This window comes from Chiloscyllium plagiosum, unplaced genomic scaffold (genome assembly GCF_037043375.1).
Source record: "Chiloscyllium plagiosum isolate Xiang-an unplaced genomic scaffold, Cpla_swu_hap1 HiC_scaffold_10, whole genome shotgun sequence".
NCBI classification, from domain to species: Eukaryota; Metazoa; Chordata; class Chondrichthyes; order Orectolobiformes; family Hemiscylliidae; genus Chiloscyllium; species Chiloscyllium plagiosum.
Window position 1 is genome coordinate 21,275,162 of NW_028270148.1, and position 22,446 is coordinate 21,297,607.

Genomic DNA, 22,446 nt, shown 5'->3' on the forward strand with positions numbered 1-22,446 from the left:
CAAGATTCTAAAAAGAGACAGTGCAAGATAGCAGATGATGACACATCCCTCCCAGATCATCTCATCGCCTTCTATGCTTGCTTTCAGCAGAATTTCAGCAGAGGGGTAACACCTATTCCGTCAAGTCCTGATGAACCTATCCCAACAGTCACTGCATCAGAGGTCAGATCAGTTTTCCTTCATGTGAATTCAAGGAAAGCGATGGGACCAGATGGAGTACCAGGCCGTGCATTCAGAGCATGCACAGATCAACTGGCAGAAGTCTTCTCGGACATTTTCAACCTCTCCCTGCAGCAGGCCACTGTCCCTGCCTGTTTCAAGAGGGCCTAAATAATCGCTGTGCCTAAGAAGGATTTGGCATGACAGTGAATACCCTTGCCAACTTTTATAGATGCGCCATTGAGAGCATTCTGTCTGGATGTATCACTACCTGGAATGGCAACTGTACCATTCAAGATCAGAGACGATTATAGAGTGTGGTGAACTCAGCCTGGACAATCACAAAGGCCAACTTCCTATCTATAGAATCCATCTACCAAGCCCTCTGTCAAGGAAAGGCCGCCAGCATTCTCAAAGATCCATCCATCCTGGCAATGTTTTTCTACAACCTCTACCATTGGGGAGAAGGTACAGAAGCCTGAACACACGCACCAGCCGGTTTTGAAACAGTTTCTACCCTACTGTTGTTAGAATACTGAATAGACTCACAAAACCTTAGCATTCGCCTGTACCTGTGTTTTGGTTTTTGCTGTAGTTTACCTATTATTTACTTATCTATGCTATTTAACTATGTGATCTGCTTGTATTGCTCGCAAGACAAAGCTTTTCACTGTGCTTCGGTACATGTGACAATACATTCAATTCAATTCAGTTTGGAATGCATAGAATGGGAAAGGAAACTGCAGGGGATGGGCACGTTTGAAATGTGGAGCTTATTCAAGGACCAGCTACTGTGGGTCCTTGATAAGTATGTACTGGTCAGGCAGGGAGGAAGTTATCAAGCATGGGAACCATGGTTTACTAAGGAAATTGAATCTCTTGTCAAGAGGAAGATGAAGACTTATGTTAGGATGAGATATGATTGCTCCGTTAGGGTGCTTGAGAGTTACAAGTAAGCCAGGAAAAATCTAAAGAGGGAGCTAAGAAGAGCCAGGAAGGGACATGAGAGGTCATTGGCTGATAGGATCAAGGAAAACCCTATGGCTTTCTGTAGGTATATCAGGAATAAAAGAATGACTAGAGTAAGTTTAGGGCAAGTCAAGGATGGTAGTGGGAAGGTGTGCATGGAGTTAGAGGAGATAGGAGAAGCTCTAAATGAATACTTTTCGACAATATTCACACTAGAAAAAGACAATATGGTTGTGGAGAATACTAAGATATGGGCTATTAGACTAGATGGGGTTGAGGTGCATAAGGAGGAGGTGTTAGCAATTCTGGAAAGTGTAAAAATAGATAAGTCTCCTGGGCCGGATGGGATTTATCCTATGATTCTCTGGGAAGCCAGGAAGGAGATTGCTGAGCCTTTGGCTTTGATCTTTATGTCCTCATTGTCAACAGGAATAGTGCCAGAAGACTGGAGGATAGCAAATGTTGTACCTTTATTCAAGAAGGGGAGTAGAGACAACCCTGGTAATTATAGACCTGTAAGCCTTACTTCAGTTGTGGGTAAAGTGTTGGAAAGGTTTATAAGAGATAGGATTTATAATCATCTAGAAAGCAATAAGTTAATTAGAGATAGACAATACTGTTTTATGAAGGGTAGGTCATGCCTCACAAACCTTATTGAGTTCTTTGCAAAGGTGGCTAATCAGGTGGATGAGGGTAAAGCGGTTGATGTAATGTATATGGATTTGAGAATGGCATTTGATAAGGTTCCCCACAGTAGGCTGTTGCACAAAATATGGAGGCATGGGATTGAGGTTGATTTAACAGTTTGGATCAGAAATTGGCTAGCTGAAAGAAGACAGAGGGTGGTGTTGATGGGAAATATTCATCCTGGAGTTCAGTTACTAGTGGGTACAGCAAGGATCTGTTTTGGGTCCACTGTTGTTTGTCATTTTTACAAATGACCTGGATGAGGGGATAGAAGGATGGGTTAGTAAATTTGTGGATGACACTCAGATCGGTAGAGTTGTGGATAGTGATGAAGGATGTTGTAGATTACAGAGAGATACAGATAAGCTGCAGAGCTGGGCTGAGAGATAGCAAATGGAGTTTAATGTGGAAAAGTGTGAGGTGATTCACTTTGGAAGAAATAACAGGAATGCAGAGTACCGGGCTAATGTTAAGAATCTTGGTAGTGTAGATAAGCAGAGAGATCTCGGTGTCCAGATACATAGATCCTTGAAAGTTGCCACCCAGGTCGATAGGGTTGTTAAGAAGGCATACAGTGTGTTGGCTTTTATTGATAGAGGGATTGAGTTTCAGAACTGGTTGCAGCAGCTGTACAAAACTCTGGTGTGGCCACATTTGGAGTATTGCGTACAGTTCTGGTCACCACATTATAGGAAGCTTTGGAAAGGGTTCAGAGGAGATTTACATGGATGTTACCTGGTATGGAGGGAAGGTCTTTCAAGGAAAGGCTGAAGGACTTGAGGTTGTTTTCATTAGAGAGAAAAAGGTTGAGAGATGACTTAATTGAGACATATAAGATAATCAGAGGGTTAGATAGGGTAGACAGAGAGAGCCTTTTTCCTCGGATGGTGATGGCTAGCATGAAGTGACATAGCTTTAAGCTGAGAGGTGATAGATATAGGACAAATAGTTTCTTTACTCAGAGACTAGTAGGGGCGTGGAACGCACCGCCTGCAACAGTAGTAGACTTGCCAACTTTAAGGGTATTTAAATGGTCATTGGATAAACATGTGGACAAGAATGGAATAGTGTAGGATAGATAGGCTTCAGATTGGTTCCACAGGTCGGCACAACATCGAGGGCTGAAGGGCCTGTACTGCGCTGTATTGTTCTATGTTCTATGAAATATCAGGCCTGTTCTGCATGAAAGAAATAAGATTAAGGGGAGATTTGATCGAGATTTTCAAAATCATGAAGAGATTGCGCAGAGTAGTTCGAAGAAATTGTTCTCCAACGGTAGAAGGGTTCGAGAATCAGAGAATTTTGATTTTAGGATATTGCCAAAAGAAAGCTGTTCTACACAGCGAGGAGCAACGGCTGGAATGAGAGTTTGTTGGAAGCAGATTCAACCACAACTGTTAAAAGAGAATTGGGTAATTCTCTAAGGAGAAGAGATTTGCAATACTGTAGTGAAATTAGGGTGGGGAGTGATACTGGCAAAGTTACTCTTACCAAGAGTTGGCATGGGCATGGGTAGAATGGCCTTCTGTATTGTAGTTCTATGTCTTGCTGAATCCAGCATCGCTGGAAAATCCACTCACTTGCTGGACAGGTGGAAAATTATCAAAGTAAATTATTCAGCCTCTCAGGGTAGTTTTGTCTTTAGCACTTTGAATAGGAGTACATTAAAAAAGGTAACTAATATGTAGCGTTTTCTATTTATCAGTATCTAATTTAACGTAAATGTCTGCCCAATTGTTAAAAGGACCTGCAACCTTCTACAAAAGCCTTAACTGCATTCTTTGTCCCATTAATGCTTTTCAAGTCAGTGTTATCCATAAAAGTTTCGAGGAGAAAGTGAGGTCTGCAGATGCTGGAGATCAAAGTTGAAACTTTATTGCTGGAACAGCACAGCAGGTCAGGCAGCATCCAGGGAACAGGAGATTCGACGTTTCGGGCACAGGCCCTTCTTCAGATCCATAAAAGTTTCCAAGTCACGATCGATTTCTACATTCAGAAGGAAAAGATGGAGTTTACCGTTATATAATGACTTTCACACTCTCAGAACATCAAAAATTGCTCTAGCATTAAGTACCTTTTGAAGAATGGTCACTGTTGAAATGTAGGAAATCTGGAAATCAGTGTAAATGGAGCAAGGACCCAAGTGCGACAGATGAGTAAATAACTGTTTTAAAGCTTTTGGTTGAAGGGCAAATATTGAGTGGAACAACTTGAGAATTGGTCAGTGCCTTACCTTGTGATACAGTTTTGTTTTGATGGTGTACAATCCTTGACAGCACTTCATGTTTTTTATTTTCTATCCAATCCCATTTTGCTCTGGTTTCCCATGGATTTTAGCTGGAACAGTAATCCTTTATGCAGTACTTCATCATCCACCCATTGTGGATAAGGAATTGGAAAGGGAAACTGCATTGTCCTCAACCCTGGCAGTTAGCCCAATACTCAGTCACAAAGATTGAATACCCTGAAACCTGATTTTGAAAGTAAATTTTGTGAGAAAATGAAATCTGTTAGATACTCAAAGCTGCACTGCTCCACCAGCCTGTCCCACAAGTCTTGGTAGGTCTTATCATTACAGTACTGACAGCCCTTATCCACACAGCACCATGGTCAAACCTGACAGCCTGCATCCTAGTGTCTTAAAAGCACTGGATCTAAAAATACTGGCTGCATTGGTTGTAACCTTACAAAACTGTAGATTGTTTTCTGACCCAACACCATAAATAGTGTAGCCTTACAATCTATTAGAGATTTATGGAACTTGTATTTTTTTAGCTGAATAGCTCAGAGAGAGATTTACTTTGTTTTCCTTTGAGTTTTGAGAAGTCCTGTGAAGTCCTTGGATGAAGATTGCTGTACAAACCTGTGCTTCTGAGATAGGAAGGATGTAATGAATCTAGAATACCCTTGGAGTTGGTGAGTTAAAAAGTTAATTTTAGTCCCAGACCAAGAGTGTTGCGATAAAACCCTGAAGAGGGAAAAGGTGAGGACTGCAGATGCTGAAGATCAGAGCTTAAAAATGTGTTACTGGAAAAGTGCAGCAGGTCAGGCAGCATCAACGAAGGGCTTATGCCCGAAATGTCGATTCTCCTGTTCCTTTGATGCTTCCTGACCTGCTGCGCTTTTCCAGCAACACATTTTTAAGCTAAAACCCTGAAGAGGCTATTTAAAGCTACATTGATTTGCGCTCCAGTATATAACAGCTCCAGGAAGGAGCTACCTTTAGATCCAGTCCATTGAGATATTAGAGGCAGGGATTCTGGTGTGAACACTGTACGGATGTTGTTTTTGTGTATTGTACCGGAGTAGTTTTTGGGTATTATACAAATGTTTTTGCTTTTATTTTCAATGTATAACAGAGTATTTTGGGATTATACTTTTACTTTGTGTTTAGACATCATTGAATTTGTGTTTTAGGTGATTAGTTTGGCTTATTCCATTTTGTCTTTATTTCATTTGTGAATAAACTTCAGTTTTTTATTGTTAAAGCAAAATCTGCAGGATTGTGTACTTACGTTTCAGAAAGAGACCACTTGCTAAAATTGAAACAAAACAAAATACAATCTATGAAACCAGGTTTCAGTCTAGGATCTAACTTGTACAGTAGTAATTTCACAATACTGTATATAACCAGGGAGGATAATTAACTTCTGAATATCAATTCCGTTCCATCTAACAGCTGGCTTGTTGGAATTATATAAAAGATCACCTCAGTATGATAGTGTAACATTTAAAAAAATAAAAGTATGTGTGACTAGAGAAGTCAGTACAGAGCAACCAAAATAAAAAGGTGAGAAAATTGTACTCTACCACACTCCATAATTTCATGGCCTAGAATATCCCTCGTTACATTATTAATATTGGAAGAGAGAATCTAACCACCTCTTCTTGCCTGGATAAGGGCAGCTCCTCAACATTCAAGAAGCTTGACAATGTCAACAAGAAAGCAGTCCACTTGATTGGAGCTCAATTTGCCACTTTGAATTTTCAGTCTCTTCACCACAGTTACATATATAATACGATGTACAAGATGCACTGCAGCAACTCACCAACAAACCTCCATCAGCATTTCCAAGGTCCACAACCTCTATTACCTAAAGGACTAAAGGTCCGAAGACTAAGGCACATGGGATCACAGTCACATGCAAGTTCCCCTCTGAGCTACACTCCATTCTGAATTGAATAAATGATACCTTTCCTTACTGCAGCTGCATCAAAATCCTAGAAGTTGCCTCTCCCTACAAAATTGCAGGGTGGCAGGTGGCTCAGTAGTTAGCACTGCTGCCTTGCAACAAGGACCTGGGTTCAATTCCAGTTTTGGGTGACTGTGTGGAGTTTGCACATTCTTTGTGTTTGTGTAGGTTTCCGATGGATGTTTTGATTTCCTCCCACAATCCGAAGATGTGCAGATTAGGTGGATTGGTCATGCTAAATTGCCATAGTGTCCAGGGATGTGCATGATTGGTTGATTAGTCATGGGAAATGCAGGGTTTTGGGATAGGGTGGGCCTAGGTGGGAAGTTCTTTGGAAGGTTGATTCAGATTGATGGGCCAAATGTATCTGCAATGTAGTGATTGTTACGACATGGAGTAAACCCTCCTGCTTAATTTAAAACCAGTAACACAGAAAGGGTTTATCCTGTGCAGCAACTTGTAAACATTTGAGTGGCCAAGAACTATTTGAAGTAAAAATTAACAACTTTATTTCTTCAAGTATAACAGAGAATAATTAACGAACAACTATATACAAGTCCTCACTCTAACCCATCTTTTACCTTCCCCTTCTATAATACTAGTCCAATAAAACTCCCAATTAAGGTTTATAAAACAACACTTCTGGTCTCCAAACCAGGCAGCTTTCAGTTCTTCTATTTGGATCTTCCTGTGTCTTCTTTTCTTCTTAGGAATTTCTGCATCACAGGTTACTGACCAAAAAGGTACCTTTAAGAGAGCTATTTTTCAGGCAGCCTTTTACCTGCTGGAGCTTAGTAGTTCTCCTCTCAACCGTTCAATTTTCCCCAGTCTTATAACCCCAAAGCATCGGATTGTGTCATTGGCTTTTAAGATTGTCTATATACTCAATTCAAAATGGATTGGAGTTTGATATTTTTCGGGGTATAATTTAAACTGATTGGCCAAATTCAAATTTGTTTTTGTTTCCAGGCAACGAGCTCTTCGAGTTGTTCAACTAAGTGTTACATTGTTGCCTTGTTGAGAACACTTGGTGCTGTGTCCAGTAGTTCTGTTGCTTTTAACTCTCTTAAAGTATACCCACATCTTCATAACACCTCCTCCCTTTAAGAAAAAATGAACCATCATAATGAAAAGATGGCTTCATTTTTTTCTTTACTTTTTAAACACATTACCCTAACATACAGATAACTTTAATATATAAGTTCACCTTAACTTCTTCCCATATACCTGTATATAGCCTTAAATAAAGACAAATCTCATCTAAACTCAATCACTTAAGTCTGCAATAACGCACCTGTGATTACAGTCTTCCGACCCGCAACATGTATGATTTTTAAATTTAAAGCCTGTAACATAAGACTCCAATTAAATAGTCTCATATTGTTATCTTTAGAACATTCTGAGAATGTAAGCAGATTATGGTCAGTGTACACAACTGTCACCCACACATTGTTCGTGACATACACATTAAAATGTTGTAAGGCCAGTACCAAACTCAATAATTCCTTTTCAATTGTGGAGTATTTCTTCTAGTGGATATTGATCTTCTTCGAAAAGTAACCACTGGTAGTTCAATCCCATCCTCATCTTCCTGTAGGAGTACAGTTCCAACTCCAATGTCACTAGCATCAACGATGACTTTAAAAGGTTTTGGAAAGTTTGGTGTGGCTAAAACTGGTTTGATGGTTAATATTGATTTCAAATGGCCGAATGTCTCCTGGCATGGCTCTGTCCACCAAAACTTTGTGTTCTTCTTCAGCAAATCGGTTGACGGTGCCACTACACTGCTGAAGTTTGGAACAAACTTCCAATAGAATCCACTGAGTCCTAAGGACCTTTCTTTGAGGTTGTTCATGGAAATTCGTTGAAGGCCTTCATCTTTGCATTCCATGGGGTCAACCTTCCATGACTGAATTTATGTCCCAAGTTCGTCACGTCTGCTTTCACGAATTTCGTTTCATTTAAATTTATCACCAGTTTTGCTTCTCATAGTTATTCAAAGAGCTTTGCCAACTGTAGCGTGTTTCCAGGACTTACTAAAGATTACTACATCATCCAAATAGACTGCACTATTTGTTAACCCAGCTACAACTCTGTTCATGGGTCTTTGGAATGTGGTGGGTTCATTCTTCATTCCAAAGGGCATCATTTTAATCTGATATAGCCCATTTGGGTTTACAAATGCAGAAAGTTCTCTCACCAACTCTGATAAAGGTACCTGCCAGTAACCACGCATTAAGTGCAATTTGGTGATGTAACTGGCTTGTCTGACTTTCTCAATATAGTCCTCCAATCTAGGAATTGGATATGAGTCCAATTTCGTAACAGTGTTGACCTTCCAATAATCCACGCAGAATCATTGAGTCCCATCTGGTTTGGGAACTAAGATGATCGGCGAACTCCACTCACTCTGGCTTGGTTCGATGATGCCCTCATCGAGCATCCACCTCCTTTTGGACCTGTCTGGCTTTGAAAGGATTAAACTGATAGGGCTGTTGTCTTATCGGAGCAGTATTCCCTACGTCTACTTCATGTACAGTAGCATTAGTTCTCCCCATCTGATTCTTACATATGTCCTTATACTGCAGTAACAAATCTTTCAACTACGTTCTATGCTCCTGAGACAGATAGCTTACTAACCTGTCCAGGTTCCTCAAGGACTTCTTCATTTTTTAATCTATTTTGAGGCACCTCAAAATCCACATCATCTAGATTTGATTCCTCACTCTGTGGGGCAGTAACTAACACCTGTTTCTCCAGTTCTTTTCAACAGTTTCAACACGTCACATAACATACTTGATACCTTTTTTTTCTAACTGGTATCTGACCTAAATAGTTCACCTGACTCAACTTTTTCTCAATTTGATAGGGAACACTAAACCTGGCTTTGAAGGAATCTCCTATCACTGGTAACAGCACTAACACATTGTCCCCTTGGGAAACTGTCCGAGTCTGAGAGTTTTATTTACCACCTGCTTCATCCTATACTGTGCCCTCTTTAGGTGCTGTTTAGCTAACTCACCTACTCAGTTTAATCTCTCCCTCATCTCCGATACATAATCTAAGTGTGAGATCTCCGACTTTGGTCCTGTCAATTTTTCTTTAATTAATTTCAAAGGGCCTCTTGCTTCATGCTTGAAAAGTAACTCAAAGGCAGTGAACTGAGTAGATTCATTTGGGGCATTGCTAATGGCAAACAATATGAATGGGATACCTTTATCCCAATAATTTGGGTAATCCTGACAGCATGTTCTCAACATGGTCATCAAGGTCTGATGCCACCCTTCTAAATCCCTTCTGGGATTCAGGATGATACGCACTGGATTTAAAGTGCTGTGTACCTAAGCTATCCATAACCTCCTTAAACAGCCTAGCAGTCAAGTTTGACCCTTGGTCCAACTGTATCTCTCTGGGTAGTCCATACCGTGTGAAGAAAGCTACTAACTCCTCTACTACTCTTTTTGCCTTGATACTCCATAATGGAATTGCCTCCGGAAATCTGGTAGGCACATCCACCACGGTTAACAAATACTGGTTCTCACTTTTAGTTCTCGAGACGGGACTTACACAATCAATGATAACCCACATGAAAGGTTCTTCAAGTGTGGGAATTGGCAACAAAGGTGCTGGTTTTATTACCGCCTGTGGCTTACTTACCATTTGGCAAGTATGACATGTACGGCAAAGTGAACCACATCCTTGTGTATTCCAGGCCAATAAAAATGTTTTTATATCTTAGCCTGAGTCTTTCATATTCCCAGGTGACCTCCTACAGGTAGTTCATGTACTACCTGTAACACTTCCTGTCTATATATTACTGACAATCTGATGCACTTTGGCCCATTTCTCCTCTGCACTAACCTGCTGTGGACTCCATTTCTGCCTTAGGATTCTATCTTTCAGATAATAATCCTCCGGAATATTCTCCGCCTCCTTTTCAGAGTACACATTCACATACGTATCTTTTATTGTCTTGTCTTGCTGTTGCAGGACTAAGCACTTCTGTCTGACCCTCTGCCTGTTCAGGATTTTCCTGCAGCATCGCGTCAAACAGGGTGTCCGCTATCTGAATCTCAACTCCTTCATCTTTCTCTTTACTTTTCGCTTCGCGCTGTGACTTATGTTAAAGAGATCTGGTTACCACACAGTCTTAGAAAATACCACAATATTTCTGTTTTAACTCCTCAGTTTCTTGGTCTTCTTTGGCTTCTCCACAAGGGGTGTCACTCCCACCTTGGGTCCTTCCAAATCATTCCCAAGAACAATCTGCATTTCTGGAATTGACGCTCTGTCAATCACTCGCACTGTAATTTCCCCAGCTTTAAGTTGGCACTCCAATCTGATCTTACATAGGGGAATGCTAAAATTCTGTCCATCTATCCCACAAATTTCCACAGTCTCGGGTAACAGATCAGAAAGAGTGCATATTCACTCATCTTTTACTATCAGTGACTGGTTAGATCCTGTATCTCTCAAAATTATAACTTCTTGTCCTTCTCCCCCTGTTCTTTCTGAGCAAACCTTACCCACAGAGGCAAATTCTTTGTAGAGATCAGATACTAAGTCCGTACCCAGCCCCTGCCTAGGCTGTGCACTCTCCTGCAGCTTCTTGGCTCTTCTTTGGGTGTCCTTTGCTACCATCACGAATGCCACTGGCATAATGTCTTTTCCCACAGCGCCCTTCCTTAACTGTCACTTTATGTGTCCCACTTTACCACAGTGGAAACACCTGAGGCCTTTCACCTCCTTTCCACCCTCTTGGGCTGATTTTTTATCCTGTGGTAAATTCTTACCAGTGCTCTTTACTCTTGGTTTAGTAGTGTAGGACCTCCCCTTCTCTCAACTTCTATCCCTCACAAGACAAAATTCTGGCAGGAAGCTTGTCTTATGCACCAACATGTACTCATCGGATAATTCTGCTGCCCTTCTCACGTCCTGAACTTTCTGCTCCTCCACATGAATTTCTGGAAGTGAGTTTTTGAACTCCTCCAGCAGAATAATCTCTCTTAGAGCCTCAAATGTCTTATCTATTTTTAAAGCACAAACCCATCAATCAAAATGACTATGTTTAATTCTTTCAAACTCAACTTAAGTCTGACCTGTTTCCTTCTTTATGTTTCTGAACCACTGTCTATATGCTTCTGGTACCAGATCATAAGAAATTAAAATAGCCTGCTTACCCTCTTCATAATGTCTTGACCCCTCATCTGACAGCGCAGCAAAAACCCCACTACCTCTGCCTACCAGTTTAGTCTGAACTAGCATTACCCATAAATCCTCGGACTACTCCATCTGCCTAGCCAACTTTTCAAATGAAATAAAGAAGACTTCAACATCTTTCTCATCAAAATGTGGCAGAGTTCTGACATCATCATATATCACTGCCTTCTCTTTTAATCTCCATCCGGTTAACTTGACATTGCTGATTAAGTCACAACTTCTCAAGTTCAAATTCTCTCTCTTTCTGTCTCTCCCTTTCTTCTCTCTCTCATTGCTCAGCTAAGAACCTTCTCTCTCTCTCTCTCTTTCTCTTCCTTCTCTCTTTCTTTTTCTCTCTCCCTCTCTCTTTCCTCTATCTCTTGTTTATCTTCTAACTCTATATTCCTCAATTGTAATTTTTCTAACTCTACTGCACTTGTCTGTTTCTCTGACACACCTAAGTGTTTGAGTAGCCTTTTTACAATTTCAACTTTACTTTTGTCCTTAGTTAAAGCCAAATCTAACTTATTTTGCTAATTCTAAAAGTATAGCCTTTTTCTTTCCTTGTAAACTTCCTTGGCAAATTGAGAATCATCTTCAAATCCCAGAACCTCCTTCGCAATTTTAAGAGCCATTTCTCTCACTTTTAATTTAATCAACCACAAGGCAACAAAATTGAACAAATTGTCTCACCTATGTTTTATTTAAAGATCTAGGAGACTAATCTACAAGTGTTTAAAGAATAAAGAACAATGAAATTTTACAGCCCAGGCACAGGCTCTTTGGCCCTTCAAGCCTGAGCCGATGCAAATGTACTGTCTAAACCTGTTGGTCAATTCCTAAGCATTTGTATCCCTCTGCTCCCCAACTACCCATGCATCTGTCCAGACGCATCTTAAATGAATTTACTGTGCCTGCCTCTACCACCTCTGCTGGCAATGCGTTCCAAATGCCCACCACCCTCTGTGTGAAGTACTTGCCGCGTATATCCCCCTTAAACTTTCCACCTCTCACCTTGAAAGTATGACCTCTGGTTATTGAATCCTTCACCCTGGGAAAAGGCTTCTTTCTAACACCCTGTCTATACCCTTCATGATTTTGTAAACCTCAATCAGATCCCCCCTCAATCTCCTTTTTTCTAGTGAAAATAAACCTAACCTATTCAACACTGGTTTAAATCTACTGGGATTTTTCGTACCCCCAAATCTATTCAAATCTGTCTAAACCAGTTCAAATCACGGACCGGTGCCCCCAAACTAAACTCTTCTGCTTAATTTAAAACCAGCAACACAGAAAAGATTTATCCTGTGCAGTAATCGGTAAAAATTCAAGTGACCAAGAAATAGTTAAAGTAAAAATTAACAACTTTATTCCTTAAAGCTTCACGGAGAATTATTAACTATCATTAAATAATGTACAAGTCCTTACTGTAACCTATCTTTTACCTTCCCTTCTATAATACTAGTCCAAAAAAACTACTACTAATAATAATAGTAGTAATAATAACAATAATACTAGTCCAATAAAATAAAATTAAGATTTGTAAAACAAAACTTAATTTGTTTTGTGGGCGGCACGGTGGCACAGTGGTTAGCACTGCTGCCTCACAGCGCCAGAGACCCGGGTTCAATTCCCGCCTCAGGCGACTGACTGTGTGGAGTTTGCACGTTCTCCCCGTGTCTGCGTGGGTTTCCTCCGGGTACTCCGGTTTCCTCCCACAGTCCAAAGATGTGCAGGGTCAGGTGAATTGGCCATACTAAATTGCCCGTAGTGTTAGGAAAGGGGTAAATGTAGGGGTATGGGTGGGTTTCGCTTCGGTGGGTCGGTGTGGACTTGTTGGGCCGAAGGGCCTGTTTCCACACTGTAATCTAATCTAATCTAAAAAACTTCTTATCTCAAAACCATGCAGCTTTTGGTTCTTCTACTTGGAGCTTCCTGTGTCTTCTTTTCTTATTCTTAGGAATTTCTGCGTCACAGGTTACTGATCGAAAAGGTATCTTTTAAGAGAGCCATTTTTCAAGCAATCTGTCACCCATTGGGGCTTGGCAGTTCTCCTCTTAACGGTACAATTTTCCCCGGTCTTATACCCCCCAAAACATTGGATGTGTCATTGGCTTTTAAGATTGTCAATATACTAAATTCAAAGTCCACCTACTAATCAAGTTGTTCGACCAAGTGTTACATTGTTACCTTATTGAGAACACTTAGTGCTGTGTCCAGTAGTTCTGCTGCTTTTAACTCTCTTAAAGTACACCCACATCTTCATAACATGATTCTATGACTACCTACACCACATAGACCACAGCAATCAAGACATCAACTCACCACCACTTTCTTAACAATAATTAAGGACGAGCAATAAATGGTAGCTTTGCCATTGATGCCTACTACCCAAAAATGAATAAAAATGAAGGCAATTTGAAAAAAAGCATTGTAAACCTGGAAAATCAAGTCTACAAAATACTGAAACGTTAACAGTTAGCCCCACAAATAAAACCACAGAGAATACTAGAGGCAGCTAAACAATTTACTTATTATTTAAACACGCCATGTTTTTAAAAATTGTAAAATGAGAGTTAAACATTTGTTTCACATAGGGGCCTTATTAGAACTCTGTAAATTGATTGGTGTCAAATGAGTTAAAATGGTGGAATATGCGCTACTGGGCCTACTGGAGTCCGTGCTGCTGGGCCTACCCAAGTCCACACTACTGGGCCTACTCGAGTCTGCACTGCCGAGCCTACTGAGGTTGTGCAGTTCGGCCTACTTGAGTCTGTGCTGCTGGGCCCACTCACCGCCGCTGATACCATCACCGTGACCAAGGTCTTCACAGAGAGGTAAATAAAATAAAATAGGAGAGAAAAAAAACCAAGAGAAGTGAGAAAAAAAGTGAAAAGAAAAGTGAGTGGAGCAGACGAGCGCCAAGCTCAGAAGCCCTACTCCACCGCCATCTTATCTTATTTTACTGTCTTAGTAACTACTTTTGAAATGTGGCTTCCAGTCTAATGTAGGAAGCATCATGCACAGTAAGATCCAGCAACAGCAAGGAGGTAAAGACCAGATAATCTGCCCATTTGGTAATGTTGATCTGAAGGATAAATATTGCCACAATACTAGGAAGAACTTGGCTGGTTTTCTTGGAGCTACTACTATGGGATCTGTTACATCCTGCAAGGGCAGACCTACCTTGTCTAAAGGATGGCACCTTTGATAGTGTAGCATGCTCTCAGCCCCACACTGGAGTGTCAGATAGATGTTGTGCACAAGTATTTAGAGGGGTGACAGGGCTGCTTGCTAACTCATGTCTTTCACTAGTTTAACTCATTTGACACCAATACATTCCTGAAGAAGGGCTAATGCCCGAAACGTCGATTCTCCTGTTCCCTAGATGCTGCCTGACCTGCTGCGCTTTTCCAGCAACACATTTCCATCACCAATACATTTACAGCAGGCTTAGCAGCATGGACTCAGTAGGCCCAGCAGTATTAACTCCAGAAGCCCAGCAGTGCAGACTCCAGTAGGCCCAGCAGGGTTAACTCCAGAAGGCCCAGAAGTGTAGACTCCAGTAAGCCCAGCAGCATGGACTCAGTAGGCCCAGCAGTGTTAACTCCAGAAGGCCCAGCAGTGCAGACTCCAGTAGATCCAGCAGCGTTAACTCCAGAAGGCCCAGCAATGTTAACTTCAGAAGGCCCAGAAGTGCAGACTCCAGTAGGCCCAGCAGTGTTAAATCAAGAAGGCCCAGCAGTGCAGACTCCAGTAGGCCCAGCAGTGTTAACTCCAGTAGGCCCAGCAGTGTTGACTCTAGAAGGCCCGGCAGTGTTAGCTCCAGCAGGCCCAGCAATGCAGACTCCAGAAGGCCCAGCAGTGTTAACTCCAGAAGGCCCAGCAATGCAGACTCCAGTAGGCCCAGCAGTGTTGACTCTAAAAGGCCCAGCAGTGTTAGCGCAATGCAGACTCCAGAAGGCCCAACAGTGTTAACTCCAGAAGGCCCAGCAGTGCAGACTCCAGTAGGCCCAGCAGTGTTGACTCCAGAAGGCCCAGCAGTATTAGCTCCAGAAGGCACAGTAGTGCAGACTCCAGTAGTCCCAGCAGCATGGACTCCAATAGGCGCAGCAGCACGAACTTGAGTAGGCCCAGCAGCGTGGATTCCAGTAGGCTCAACAGCGCAGACTCCATTAGGCCTAGCAGCACAGAGTCCAATAGGCCCAGCAGCATGGACTCTAGTACACCCAGCAGCATGGACTCCAGTAGGCCCAGCAGCACAGACCCCAGTAGGCCCTAGAAACAGACTTCCGTAGGCCCAGCAGCAAGGACTCCAGTAGGCCCAGCAACATGGACTTCAGTAGGCCCAGCAACATAGACTCCAGTAGACCCAGCAACATCGACTTCAGTAGGCCACGCAACACAGACTCCAGTAGGCCCAGCAACATGGACTCCAATAGGCCCAACAACACGGACTCCAATAGGTCCTGCAGCACAGACTCCAGCAGGCCCAACAACATGGACTCCCATAGGCCCAGCAGCATGGACTCCTGTAGGCCAGCAGCGTGGACTCCAGTAAGCCCAGGAACACGGACTTCAGTAGGCCCAGCAGCATGGACTCCAGTAGGCCCAGCAACGTGGACTCCAGTAGGCCCAGCAACACTGACTCCAGTAGGCTCAGCAGCTCAGACTAATGGCAGCGGCATCAGAGACAGGTTTGGGTTCCTGGCAGCTTCTGCATTGTTGAGGTGGTCCTAGCATTGACTCATGGCTGCTGCTGCAGAAGCAAGTTTGGGTTTCCAGCAGCATCTGCTTCCAGCACAGATTCATTGAGGTGGTGGCGGAGATGGGTTTGGGTCCAGTGTGAGACCCAGTGGCATGGGCAGTGGCTGCATTGGTGATGTAGGCCCAAAGTGGACTCATGGCAGCAGCAGTGTTGAGTTTGGGCTGGTGCCCAAACCCGGCAGCATTGGTGGCACCTATACTGGCGAGGTCCAGCGAGGACCCATCTTGGTGAGGGTATCGGTGGAGGCAAGATGGCGCCAAAGAGTGACAACTTTCATTCCAGAGGTGGCAGCGCGGTGAAGGGGTCTCATGCCTGGTACCATGAGGGAGCAAGGTGCAATGTTTCCACACTGTAAAGTAATCTAATTAGGCACTTTCTTTATTTCTTTATTTTCCTGCCTTTATATTCTATGCTTTGGTGTATTTTTCCGCATTTCAAAATGGTGCCGGAGAGTGGCAACACTATTCAACACTTTTCATAGTATTTTGTAGCAAGATATACATGACAATAAATAAATAAATCAAATCAAAATAATTTTTGAGACATCTTTTGGTCATAGGAAGCACTATATAAATGTAAATTTTCTGTAAATACAAATGGCAATAAAACAACAGTAATAAAATTATGATTTGCTTTAATGTCTTCAAACAAATATTAGAGTTTGATTTCACAACAGATGAAACGGTTATCACTCATCATTATTTCTGGAACAATTTATTTTCCTGATGTTAATTGATTTGGTGGTGAGGAGGTTCAGGGGTATTGACTTTAAGATTACAGATGACATGCGTACAAAATAATGCAGAATAATGTCCACTCAAGTGATTTTTAGCTTCAAAGCAAGGAGGAATTGAATTTGAAAGGGGAAGCTGAGCTGTCTGTGACAAAATTTGACATTGTGACTCACTGAAGTTTGGATGCCAATAGGCTGTCTCATAGCACTGAAGGAGTGGAGTTATTGAGAGAGGGTGGTGTGTGTGTGTGTGTGTGTGTGTGTGGAATGAGCTGCCAGAGGAGGTGGTGGAGGCTGGTTCGATTACAACATTTAAGAGGCATCTGGATGGGTATATGATTAGGAAGGTTTTAGAGGGATATGAGCCAAGTGCTGGCAAATGGGACTAGATTATTTTGGGATACATGGTTGGCTTGGGCATGTTGGACCGAAGGGTCTGTTTCCGTGCTGTAGATCTCTGTGACTCTATGACTGTAAGTGGTGGACAGCTGAAGCTGTGCGTAGACAGTGTAGGTACAGAAGCTGATACCTTGCGTGAGGATGATGAGGTCAAGCACTTGCATGAAGATGTGAAGAGGAGAAGGAGGTCATTTGTAGATGCTTAAGGTACCCCGGACATAATGGGCAAGGGGGCAGAAAGAGAAGTAAATGATAGGGTAGATGTAGAAAGCTTGTGGGAAAGTACACAAGTTGAAACTTTATTGCTGGAACAGCACAGCAGGTCAGGCAGCATCCAGGGAACAGGAGATTCGACGTTTCGGGCACAGGCCCTTCTTCAGGAAAGTACACAACCACAGGGCATAATCCCAGAACAAGGGTTCATTTATTTAAACCAGATGAGGAGGAATATCCTCTCTAATCTCTACCGCAGAGGGCTGTTGAGCTTGGGGCTTTAATCATAGTCATGGCTGAGATAGGCCAGGAGTTGAGGATTATCAGATCAGCCACAATCTCAAAGAATAGTGGAACAGACTCAATGGGGTGAATAACCTACTTCTGTTCCCATGTCTCATGGTCTTTAGAGAGAAGTAATTGCCGTAAACATTCAGACCACAGTCAGATCAGTATTAACAAACCTAATAAATAAGGGCAGCTTCACTGAGCTAAATATCAGGGCAGAGGTGTAGAAGGAGGATGATGTGATTGATTGTGCCAAAGGAAGTTGAGGAGGTTGCAGAGAAATAATGCATTTGGAGAGGATTCCATTTGTGACTAATACAAAAAATGAAACTCTGCAGGTGCTGGAAATCAGAATTAAAACAGAAGGTGCTGGAAGTATTCAGCAGGTCTGGCAGCAACAGTGAGGAGAGGCTGAGTTCATAGGTCACCAAGCTGAAAGATTATCTCTTCACAGACACAGCCTGATCCACTCAGTATTTCCAGCATGTTCTGTTTTATGTCAATTGTAGCTATGATTAAATATTCAAGTTATATTAGTGGTTTGGCCACACTTTACTGACCAAATAGATGATCTTAAGAAGCATTTAAAAACTTAACCAAATACCCCAGTGAAACTAGGAGAAAGTGAGGACTGCAAATGCTGGAGGTGAGAGTCAAAATGTGTGGTGCTGGAAAAGCACAGCAGGTCAGGCAGCATCTGAGGAGCAGGAGAATCGACATTTCGAGCATGAGCTCTTCATTAGGAATAGGGGGGGGGGGGTCCCATGGGGCCTGAGAGATAAATGGGAGGGAAGGTGTGATGCGGGGGGGAGGTAACTGGGAATGTGATAGGTACGTGAAGGTGGGGGTGAAGGTGATGGGTCAGAGATGAGGGTTGAGCAGATAGGTGGGAAGGAAGATGGACAGGTAGAACAGTTCAAGAGGGCCATGACACCCAAATAGAAATCCTTGAAGTGGTATTAGTGCCATTATGCATTAATGCTAGTTGGTTTAGATATTTTCTAATCAACCTGTACAGAGACCTGCTCCACACTTCTGAAGCATTTGTTTTAATTCATTCATGGGGTGGGGGTGTCACTGGTTCACCAGTATGTATTGCCTGTGCCTTGTTGCCCTTGAGAAAGTGATGGTAGCTGCCTTCTTGAACGCTGCAGTTGATGTGTTGTAGGTAGACTCACAATGCTGTTAGGGGACTTCAACTTCGGACTTGAACCCTGGCCTTTTGATTCAGAGGTGGGGACACTACCACTGTGCCATCAGAGTCCCTTGCAAGTTGATATGTGCCAACCTATGTCCCCAGTGAGACTGATAAACTCCCTTGTTTCTCCAATGCCTCATGCACCTCTAGCACAGCCATTCTGCCGAGACTGCCATGTTCTACATCAGTGTGGTTGACTCTGAAATGTCCTCTGAGTAATTAGGAATGAGCAATAACTGCTGGCTTAGCGACACCCTCATCCCATGAATGAATATTTAAAAAAAAGGTTTTCATGACCCCTCAGAGCCATATTATTCCAGGAATGCAGACAGCATAAACTTCATGGTCATATGGCCTGAACTTGTACCTTTATTCACGTTTCTGCAGCCTTTATGCCCTCATCCATCACAGTCAACTAATTTGAAAGTGATTGCCCTACTTTGGGGTAACCTAGCAACTCTACGAAGTTACAAAAACAGAAATGGCTGGAAAAGCTCAGCAGGTCTGGCAGCATCCATGGACAGAAATCAGAATTAACATTTCAGATCGAATGACGCATCCTCACAACTCTGCGAGGTTGTTGCTTTACACTTGAGTTCCCCCTTATTGCCAAACCCATGGCTGTTGTTACTGACTGGAGCTGCTCAGTTGGCAGCTGAATTGACCACTTTGGCAGTCAAACGATGTGCAGTTTGGGTGGATTGGCCATGCTAAATTATCCATAGTGTCCAGGGATGAGCAGGTTAGGAAGTTTGGCCATACTAAATTGCCCATAGTGTCCAGGGATGAGCAGGTTAGGAAGTTTGGCCATACTAAATTACCCATAGTGTCCAGAGATGAGCAGGTTAGGTAGTTTGGCCATACTAAATTGCCCATAGTGTCCAGAGATGAGCAGGTTAGGTAGATTGGCCATACTAAATTGCCCATAGTGTCCAGAGATGAGCAGGTTAGGTAGTTTGGCCATACTAAATTGCCCATAGTGTCCAGGGATGAGCAGGTTAGGAAGTTTGGCCATACTAAATTGCCCATAGTGTCCAGGGATGAGCAGGTTAGGTAGATTGGCCATACTAAATCGCCCATCGTATCCAGTGATGTGTTGGTCGGGTGGTTTGTCCATGCTAAATTGCCCACAGTGTCCAGGGATGTGCTGGTTAGGCGAATTGGACATGGGAAATTGCAGGGTTACAGGGGTAAGGCGGATCTGGGTGGGATGCTCTTCAGAGGGTGGGTGTAGGCTTGATGGGCGGAATGGCTTGCTTCCACGCTGTTTGGGATTCTCTGGATTTCAGCACGTCGTTGCTGAGGTGTGTGTGTATGAGAGAGAGAGAGAGAGTGCTGCAGCCCCTTCCTCCTGCAGCTCACTGCACCAGACGCAGACAAACTGTGTGCCCCTCCCACTCGCCTTGTCCTGAGCTTTTCAGTCGCTGCTGCTGCTGCGTCCAGCCAGATAAACATGAGCTGCAGCAACAGCAGCACCTGAGCTGTTCATCAATAATCTGTTACCTCCCACATCTCCTCCAGCTCGCACTCGCACACGTGAAATCCAAGCGCAGCTCAGGAGATTGATGCGAAGATGGAAGTGAAGCATGACCGACTGTCCGAGGAACCTTACGATCAGCTGAAAGTGAAAACGGGACCGAGGGAGACGCCTCAGAACCCTGCCCGAGGGGCTTCTCCCAACTTGTACAGTACTGCAAAGAAAAAGGATTACACCGTCTCAGTCTATCTCAATAACAGGGGCAAGAGCGAGCATGTAAGCCGTGTGTGTTTCACCCTAGCTTTGTTTTTGCAGTCAAGGCTGAGGGGTGGATTGCAGGGGTAACAGATGGAGCTAGGTGGAGTGCTGCATGTTGGTTAAAGCAAATGTTACTTCCATCCGCGCTTAACGGGAAACACACCCGGGGTAATAACAACAGGGAAAGATATCTCACGGGCTGCAAAGTTACAGATTCTCGACGCTTGAAAGAGTGCCGAGAGCTGTTGCAGGTACCATGCAGCCCCCTCTGGGGCGAAGTTGCTCCTAAAATTTAACTTTCAGCAGCAACCAGGCGGCCTGGGGGGGGACAGTCTTTGGAGAACAAGGCGGCATGGGCTAGTGACCGTGAGTTCCTGGGTACAGTCAGGGCACACGGTGGGCAGTAAAGCTCACCCTCAGCTGGAGTGAGTGGCATGTGAAACACACCAAGTGGTGACAGAAGTATTGATCAGTGGGACATTTGGTGGCTTGCTGGATTGTAAGTGTCCATTAATTACAGTAGTGAACAGGAGATGTTTTGCTGTCTTGGCATGCCATTGCCGGAGCTGAAACTGACAGTGAATTTCAGGCAGTGAGGCAGCCCCAAACTCTGCAGTTCTGTTGGGCGAATCCCCAGGCTGTGGAACATCATCACCCTTCCCTGCTCCTATCTCAGACCGCCTGCCTCCCAAACTGTCATTGTGAGTCGCAGACCTGACTCTATCCTCACCGTCAATGAACGGCTCACCTGACACTCTGCTGCCTTTATCCCATTCCATATCGCGTTGCTCATCATCTCAGTGTTCCCTGCTCGATACCGGCTCCTGCTTCCCAAACATCTCAAATTTAAAATCCTCGACACCCAGTTTGTTCTATTTAATCTTCAGCTATATATATCTCCAGTTCTACACCTATCTGACCTCCCAGATAGAACAAGGGTCTGTGCCTGTGATTTCTCCATGTGTATGATCCCCACTCCAGACTGTCATATTAACAGAATGCCCAGACAGATGTCTTTCACAGGGAGAGTGGAAATCACACGCTGATTCACCCTAATGCCCTGTCTGTGCTGACCCATCTGAAGAAACCAACAGAAAGGACACAAATAAAATGGTGATTTTGATTAAAAACTTCTTTCAAGATTTAATAAAAAAGCTTTGTAATGCACTTTACAGACATTAGGACAAGTGATTCAAAACTAGGTCAAAGAAATGAGTTTTAAGGAGAACTTTGGGTTGGGATGGTTTCATACATGATGCCTATGTGTTTGAAAGCAGGAGCACCAACTGGGCAAAAGGAGGACATGTGCAAATGTTCTGAGGAATAAATAATGATTGGGTGAGTCATAGGGCTGAGGGAGGTTACAGAGTTAGGGAGAGGCCAGACCATAGAGAGATTTTAACTTGGAGACATTGGAGGGCCAGTCAGTGTAGGTCAGGGGGAACTGAGAGAGGGTGGGTAACTGGAACGTGATGTGAAACAGAAAAGAAGCAGCAAAGTTACAGGTTGTTGAGGATGCAACTATGAGAGTAGAGAATACTGTCAATGGCAGGGATGATGGTTTGGGAAGCAGAGATAGAAGCACAAATAGAAACAGTTGATTTTTGTTATTGACAGGTTATGTGGTTCGAACTTCAGCTGAGGTCAAACTGAATATTGGAACTGGGAACAATCTTGTTCGGCTGAGGATATTAGTGGAGTTATTGGCAAGGACTTGGAGGGTTGTGACACAAGCTGAAACTAATGGAGCAGCTCAAAAACAGGAAAGCTAAATCCAAGACTAAATGTTGGATAAAGAGTGCCACAGCACAGAGCAATGGAGTGAGGGAGAAAGAGGAGAGGTAGCATTTGATGTTGTCAATATGAAAGTGAAGATTGACCTAGTGCTTGGAAATAACATCATCA

General features: G+C 43.2%; 1 protein-coding gene and 1 long non-coding RNA gene across 4 annotated transcripts in view; one reads left to right on the forward strand and one right to left on the reverse strand.

The window, feature by feature from the left end:
* Positions 1 to 3,668: 3,668 nt before the first annotated feature.
* Positions 3,669 to 21,399, reverse strand: LOC148148918 (uncharacterized). The gene is made up of 3 exons (XR_015758361.1): positions 21,290 to 21,399; positions 20,310 to 20,497; positions 3,669 to 3,801 (listed from the first exon to the last, which is right to left on the reverse strand). It is a non-coding gene; the product is annotated as an uncharacterized LOC148148918 (long non-coding RNA).
* The window catches only part of LOC122552660 (inactive phospholipase D5), a 91,398-nt gene continuing 89,214 nt past the window's right edge, over positions 20,263 to 22,446 (forward strand). For 2 of the 3 annotated variants that reach the window (XM_087991202.1, XM_087991203.1), the window contains exon 1: positions 20,263 to 20,559. In XM_087991202.1, the coding sequence (XP_087847328.1) occupies positions 20,380 to 20,559 (180 nt within the window). In that variant the 5' untranslated portion in view covers positions 20,263 to 20,379. The remainder of the gene's footprint in view (positions 20,560 to 22,446) is intronic. The other variant, XM_043695480.2, reaches the window with a different exon arrangement.